The 8,039-nt window shown below is 41.5% G+C and overlaps 1 protein-coding gene across 2 annotated transcripts; it reads right to left on the reverse strand.

Moving 5' to 3' along the window:
• Window positions 1-452: 452 nt before the first annotated feature.
• OLFML1 (olfactomedin like 1) lies at window positions 453-7,670 on the reverse strand. 2 transcript variants are annotated; one of them, XM_088175417.1, is made up of 3 exons: window positions 7,163-7,670; window positions 4,904-5,189; window positions 453-2,184 (listed from the first exon to the last, which is right to left on the reverse strand). In XM_088175417.1, exons 1-3 carry the CDS (start codon window positions 7,286-7,288, stop codon window positions 1,406-1,408), a joined length of 1,191 nt encoding a protein of 396 aa, XP_088031543.1. In that variant the 5' UTR covers window positions 7,289-7,670; the 3' UTR covers window positions 453-1,405. The 2 variants fall into 2 exon arrangements, with proteins under 2 accessions (XP_088031543.1, XP_014737971.2); XM_014882485.2 differs by having other exon boundaries at window positions 4,904-5,192; window positions 7,163-7,665.
• Between the last annotated feature and the right edge of the window lie 369 nt (window positions 7,671-8,039).

Genomic DNA, 8,039 nt, shown 5'->3' on the forward strand with positions numbered 1-8,039 from the left:
TTCCATATTTTAAGAACTATTTTACATAGCCACCCCTTGAGTATATGTGTCTTCACTGGGTGTTATCCAACCAAGCAGGGTAGTTCACTTACTACAAAGACACTTTATCAGCCTCTGTTACTCCTAAAGAAAACTATATCTTAAAAACCATTTCAACATCACACATACAGTATCCACCCTAATATTTGCAAAAAGCCAATACCATAATATGTATTTATAAAAGCCCTTTGCTGCTGATGGGATTTCTGGATGCTTCACCTGCCTTGGGCTTTAATTCATAATGAAGTTTGGATTTCCAGGTCAGCAAGGCTCAAAGACCCTGCCTGAACCTTTGAGGACTGCACATTAAAACCTTTCTACAGAAGAGTGACATGGGCTTCCCCTGCTGTGTAAAAGTGTGGCACAAAGCAAATCCCAAGAACCCCTTTTCTAAAAAGCAGACTCATCCCATATTTACATCCAAAGACTTTATTCCTTAAATAAAAAAAGAAAGTCACATATCCTTTCTAGTAAAATTTCTCACAGCATTCCAGAGGTGGCTGATGCCATTTTGCATTTACATCTTTGTAATTTTACAGGTTTAATTTTTACAGATCCTCCTTTACAGAGGAATAAAGGGCCAAATGCTGCCTTTAACCCACAGGTTAAAGCAGGAAAGCAGTGCCAGCCCTCCTCCCTCCCAGCCTGGGGGTGTCTGCAGAGGCACCAAACCTGCTTCGAATGAAAAAGTTCCTTTTGCTGAAGGCAGAGTATCACTGGTGCAGCCCAGCAGTCTATACACTCCTAATTCTACTCTGGAACTCCTTTTCAGAATTATTCTCTGATGTTTGGCTGTTCTCTGCAAGCTATATTTAAACAGAACAACAGCTCTCTGAGCCTAATGAACAAAATGGGTTTGCTGTAGCAAAAGCTGTGGATTGCTTTTCAAGTACCATTATTTGTGGTTTTTCAGAGGGGATTCTTTTGGTGTGTTTGTTTGTTTGCTATTAGACAAATGCAGCTGTCATTAAAATAAGTAAAAAATACAGTCCATACCTGCGTTTCACACTAAAAGCATCTTTCTTTTAAACATTATTTAACATTTTTACCGTTATTTTTGAAACAAAAATACCTGGAGTTTATCTCTGACTCACAAACCCAGGACTGAACAGTGCCATGCCCTCACCTACACTATTGTGCTCATCTGAGCCCCGTTTTCCTGGAGAGGGAGGATGGGATGTGAAAGATTCTGCTGTAATCGATGGAAGTGACCCAAAACATTGGGGAAAATGCCTTGCAAGCAGGTGCTGAAAGAAAGTTATGTACAACAGATGAAAGTTGTAACAGATGGGAATAATGTAATTTTAGCACACATTAATGGCCCTGCTGACCTGGGACTGGTGGCTTCTAAGAACTGCTACAGGTTTTAAACTTTTTGCTCTGTGTGAAGCTTGTAAATGATCTGGGAGCCATCACCCCAAGCAAAGAGCTGCCTTTCTTTGGGGTTGTAGTGCACGGTGGAGTGGCTGCCCTGGCGTTTCGGGAGCTGCAGCCCTGGCTTCAGGTGAGCCCTGAGAGCGCCCAGGACATCATAGACACACTGGATGCGGGAGGAGCCCCCCGAGGGGGAGTTGTAGACCACGTGGAGGGTGTTGCAGGCCATGAAAGCTGCCTCAGCATCCCTGCTGCTGCAGGGGGTGTCCCAGCTGTGCTCCACGGCCATGGCCAAGGCGTTGATTTTGGTGATGACGATGTTCCCCCTGGTCTCCGGCTCTGCGTGCAGAGCCCACAGCCCCTGCTCGTCCACAGCCAGGTCTATTCTGGTCTGGGCAGAGAGCTGGTAGGCAGGAATCCTGCCAGCCCCTGGCAGCAGCATCCGGCCAGCTACTTTTCTTCTCTGGATATTGAACTTGATGATCTCGTTTAAGGAGCCGTGTCTGTGGTAGAAGAGGAAGCCCTGGTAGATGACGTGGCCGGTTCCTTCCCAGGGCAATGGCAGGGGCACCCTGCGAGCCTTCAGTGTCTGGTTGTTTTCCGTGAAAGCCATGATGTTGGCAAATTCCAGAACCACATTATTTACAGAGCCACTTAATAAATAAATCTTGGCGTGCTTTTTGCCAGGATCTTTCATCCAAGAGCCATGCTTTCCTCCAGTCTTCTTAACCACTTTTAGGGACCTGATACCTGCAAGCACATGGTCACAACCTGCAAGGAAATACCCAAAGATAAAAAAAAAAAAATAAAAATTAGAATGTCTGTGAATTTTCTAGTTTCCTTTCTTACAATTACTTAGTTTCATTTTAATTCATCTCTAGGGCCAGAGTCAATACATCAGTAAAGGTGTCAGCAGTGTGGCTATGGTAAGTAGTGCTGGAAATAGTTTTATGTGAAGTATTCCTGCTGAGAAAACTGTGGTATCTTCATCTACCTATAAAGTGTTGGGTTTTGTTCTATTACACCAGTGTTGTCCAAAACATTTGGATATTTGTGTGTCTGAGAGGGAGATCCAGGAGCACAGTTAGTGATTTTGTGATTATTCTTGTCTGCCCTTTGACAGGGCTGTAAGTTTTACTTCAAAGAACTGACTTCTGGTTTAAATCAATGCAGTAAAGTAATCAGGTTTATTTCTTGTTGGAAGCAAACAAATTAAAATCCATTATCCACATGTACAGTATTTTTGTTTCAGGACTGGTCTTATCCTTAGGTAGTCTCTTCTCAATGCATTTTTAGTATAAATAGAAATAAAACCAGATCAGCATAGCAGAAAACCAAAACACTGGGCACTCTGCAGGGATGTTTCAGACCAGAAAGCACCAAGCCTGTGAGGACTCGGGCACTCAGACTCTGAGATCTTTATCAAGCAGCATCCTTTCCAAGAAAGGGGAAAAAAAAAAAAAAAGAACTATTGCAAAGCATATTAACAAGCTTGTTTACCAAAGGCACTCATGAATTACAAGGCACAGCATTTGGAGTTTAAAGAATTGCTTTCAGTGGAGTGCAGCCATTCCAGTCAACAGGACAAACAAAGCTCTAAGGCAGGAAGTTCTGGCAGCAGAAGAAACAGAGAAAGCAAAACCAGCCCCCCCCATTTGGCCTGATATGAACCTATTGAAGTCAGTGGCAAGACTCCAGTTGCCTGTAGAAAGCAATCTTTATGTCATTTGTGTGTGCTGATACCCTCTAATCAAAGCTTTTGGATGCTACAATGTGGATATTTTTTTTTTTCCTGGGACTCCTCACTCTGGAAGTTCCTTCCCTGAGCAAGCCACACCAGCCTTCTCAAAACTAACATTTATTGATTAGACAGATTAAAAAAAAATAATTTAAATTTAAAAATTAAAACTGCTGAAATAAAAAACCCCAGGCAGCCCTAGCAGTGTCTTCCTCTGCAGGGGAAATAACCAGATTTTGTCTAATTGTTATTTTCTGTGGGAACTTGATCCAAACCCAGTAACAAAGGTGGACTTAAAAAACCTCTTTTCTGCTAGATTTTTGAAGTGACTCAGCAAAAATAACCATAGAGTCTGGTTAAGACATGACAGCATGGAAGCAGAGCTGCTATTTTCTAAAGTTGAGGATCTTCCTACCTTTTCTAAGTGCTGTAAAATCTGCACAGGGAATACTTTTGCCATCAAATTCAATGGCAAAAGCATCTGACTAGTACTGACAGTAGAGAATAAATTGAAAATAAAGTTACTGTGAATTGCTACAATAAAGTTAAAGGTAATAATTTCCAACAAGTGAAAATGGAAAGTAATTTTTTCCCTGCTGAAACTCTCAGAAAGATACAATTTTCAAAGTGCCCTAACTACAGTCAATTTAAAAATCCCCAGTTTTTTTCCTCTCTGAAAAGATGCCTAATGTTCAAAAGTTCTCTAAATAGAAAACAGAACTATTGATATTCAGAGCACTGAATTGTGGAGGACGAGGAGAGCTCAGAAGCAGAATAGGTGATTGCTTCTGTAAGCACCTGCCTTAATAGTGATTTGCTTGAAAAGGAAGAAATTGTAAACCTGTGTGTAAAATTAAATCAGCCTAATTCTACTGAGATCAGTGGAATTGTATAATTGATGATGCCAAAGTTCTTTCACTGACTTTTAAAAAATTACAGTTTGTATTTCTTATTATTTACTCTACATTTCTTCCTACTATGAATAAAAAACGGACTACTTTAATTATGTCTATAATACATAATTTACATCCACACCACAACTTTTTAAAGGTAAAGATAATTATAAGATGTCATTTGGTTCAACAAAAATATAGATTGTGCATATATTCTTCACGCTGGGTACCATAGCACCTAATTTTCAAATCAGAACTAAACTTTGCTTATGGCCAAGCCAGGGTGCTCTGCTCTCTTATTAAAGTCAGAGGAGGGGACAAGGAGAGGAAGGGTGACAGAGCAGGACAGTAAAGCAGATACAAATTGTAGAAGTGAATTATTTTATTAACTCACAAGTTCACTTTTGAGTTGAGATTTTGACCCTACCTAGTCCAAAAAACAGAGACCACCATTAATTCTTTGGTACAGCTGCAGCACTCAGAGATGTATTTTGCTGGGACTTTGCAAGAGCACACCTTCAGAGGATTTTACCTTGTTTTATAATGAAAATTAACTTCCAAAGAATTAATTTGATATGCAGCAGAATTTCTGCAAAGTAAATGTTTGAACTGTATTTTCCATACACCTTTCCTGAATATACATGGGTTTTACAGGACCAGTATTTACACGGCCCAAACCCCCTTTCAATAACCTGTGGTATTCACAGGTTATTGAATACAATATTGAATATTGAATTCACAGGTATGTGTGAATACCACAGATGGAAAATGATAACAGATGAAAATCTGTTATCCCTGTATCAGCATGCACACACAGGATTGTTCACACCAGAGTTCTGAAAAAATAAACTGCCCTTACTTGCATTAAGCATGAGTTTGAGCCTGTTCTTTTCTTCCTCCTCCTCCAGCAGCTGCTGTTCCAGCAGGTCCTCGTGCACCTCCACGCAGGCGTTGGAATCCGTGGTGGATCCCAAGTAGTCGATGTCCCTCTGTGCATGCTCAACCCTCATCAGCAAACCCTCCACCTCCCTCTGAACCTCAGCCTTGCCAGAGCTCAGTCCTGCCAGCTGGGACAGCACCCTGGTGGAAAACTCCCGGAATTCCTCCACGTACTCCAGCACGTCTTGGTTGCACTTCTCCAGCCTCTTCTTGGGTGGGAATGTGGGGAGAAAAGACATGGATAGGTGTGGATGTGTCTCACACCTCACTCAGGGCACAAACCACGCTGTTCCCTCCTCCCCAGTGACCCCAACCCACCCATCCCAATCCCATCCCATCCCAATCCCAATCCCATCCCATCCCATCCCAATCCCATCCCAATCCCATCCCATCCCATCCCATCCCATCCCATCCCATCCCATCCCATCCCATCCCATCCCATCCCAGGGCACTGTGTCTGGGTGTCTGTGGGAGGAAAGCACAAAATTCAAAAGTCTGGACAAAAATCCACGTTTTTAAACTTGGCATGGTTACTGACAGCCAGATACTTTGTTTTGCTGCCTAATGAAAGGAAAGGGCTCTGATGGAAGCAGCCAGGGAGAATTAAGGGCTCATGATCTCTGATGACTTGCTTTCCATAAACTTCCTGGAATTCCTCCAGTAGGACCAAAGTAGTCTCAAAGTTTTCTGAAGGAAATCTATAAACCATGAACATTTCACGGGAACTCACCCCTCCTGACCAAAGCAGAATCTAGTGTGGCTATTTTTCGTGCATTTAAAGGTGAAAATGAAAGTACTGAACCACCATATTTGAGGAAGTTTTGTGTTGTTTTTTCTGTGTTGAAAAAAGAACTTTTCCCCCCTCAAATTATTTGCTATGTTAAAAAACAAACAGAAAAAACCTCCAAAACAACAAAAGAAAAATCGAAAAAACACCCAAAAGTGAAAGCCAAAAAGCAATTTCTTTACACCTAAATTCAAATTATCAGTGTTTCCAAAGGTAAGTAATATGATTTCTCTGGTGCAATGCAGCTGCTTCATAGGTGTCCTGAAAAGAGCAGCTCCTCTGTGGAGATGAGGAATTTGAGCAGAACTTTGGTGGGTTTGCTTTGTGAGCTGGGGTTTCTATGTGCTACCTCCTCTCTCCCCCATTGACACAAGACCATAAGTCCCCAGGAAGTTGTTTAATTACTTTCTACAAAACCTTTATTTTAAATGTTTTCAAGTGCTGTCTTCAGTGTCTGCCTCACTCTTTGTCCTGTTACTTTTGTGCCCCTTGCACCAAATGCCACAGGTTACCTCATTTTTAATGGGTACCAAAAGAATAGAAATTGCCAGGAGAAGTTACTCCTAGAGTGGCAAAGAAAATGTAAATCTCAATCTGCACAATGGGAAGAGAATATCAAATTAATCCTTTTGTCCCTCCTGTGTTGAGAAGATAAGAATAATGAGGGCTTTGTACAAGAAGGGACTGAAATTAGGCAAGATGGAGCTTCTCTATAAGGCTGCCAATGCCAGCCAGGAGCCAGGGACATGCCAATAATTTAAAATAAACAATATATTATTATAGCACACCAATACTGAAGAGGCATTATGCAGTACTGGTAAAAAAAAAAAAAAAAGAAGCAAGAACTGGTACATTTATATAAGGAATTGAAAGGAATTCAAGGAATTGAAAGGACTGCATTTCAGTCTCCCAGATATCAGAGGTTTATTTAAAGTGCAGATACACTGCTGGTTTGCATGGATGTGTTTTAAACTGCCCTTCCAGGTAGGGATATCTGCACATAGGAAAAATACCTGATACATTTCTATCTCATTGCTAATAAATACTTTTCAGCACTTCTAGTGGTGACAAAATGTTTATACTGCTCCCTAGGATGGTCTGTGACAGTACCATATAAACATTTGCATTTTTAGCTGAATTCACTGACGTCATTAAAAAAAATTCAAATGATAACAGAATAAAAACATGACATTATGAAATTATATCCTGCAACAAATGGTGTGGTAAGTTGGGATCGTTACAGTCACAGTTTTAGCAACGATTTTACCCATTCTTTGGAAAAAGCTGGGAATTTACCCTCCTGGTTTGGTGTGTCATGCAGGCTGCCCCGGGCTGGGAACATCCACACATTTCCAAAGTGTTTTGCTGCAGAAGGACCCGCCAGGCACTTACCTCCAGAGACAGAAAACGCTGGTCAATGTAGCTCAGCAGGGCTGCATCCTGCATCAGGTACTGCCCTGCTGCCATGCTGCTCACCAGCCATGCAGTCAGCAGCAAATGGACTTGCAAGGCTGCCATTGCAAATTTGGCAGGAAAGTCGTGAATCAGCTCAGTGGGAAATCCCAAACGCTGCCAGCCCAAGGTCAAAGGCAATTTACCATCATCTGGAGTGAAAAAAAGCCCTAAAAGTTACTAAAAAGTTAAACATACTGTGGCTGAAAAGATTAAAAGGACTTAAAATGGCTGTTGCATTTCATCATTAAGGAAGTGGCATTCCTTAATGCAGAGGGACTGAATGTGTTTATTTCTAGGAGCCAGATGACTACTTCTCAGTTTGTGATCCTATGATCAATCCCAGATGTTCAGCACTGAGTCACATCGAGCCTGTAGGCCAAATTTTATTAAATACAAATAAAAGTCATTTATTTTCCCCTCCTTCCTCCTCCCATCTGCTTTCCTGTGTGACCAACCCTGCAGTGTGTGCTTGGTGCAAGTCAGAGTGGATTCACAGTGGGTGGAACACAGGCCAGCCCTCCACAGGGAGGTCTGTGCTCAATGTCTGTGCCTGCAAAACCATCTAAAGAAATTGATTTCACTTCCACTATTCAGCCTATTTACAGTAGGACTGGAATTTTATCTCTGGAAACCAGAGATAAAATTATTTTTAAAAAAACCTCCTTCTCCTTTTTCTCTTGATATTGCTTCTCCAGCTGAAATCAATACCCTTGGCACAGCTCTGTGCCAGTTTAGTGGAGCCCATGACAGGCATCTTCTTTTGGAATAATAATTCTACTTAGTCTGACTTCAAAATTAACTATAATTAACTTAC

Source organism: Sturnus vulgaris, chromosome 18 (assembly GCF_052056855.1).
Source record: "Sturnus vulgaris isolate bStuVul1 chromosome 18, bStuVul1.hap1, whole genome shotgun sequence".
Lineage (NCBI taxonomy): Eukaryota > Metazoa > Chordata > Aves > Passeriformes > Sturnidae > Sturnus > Sturnus vulgaris.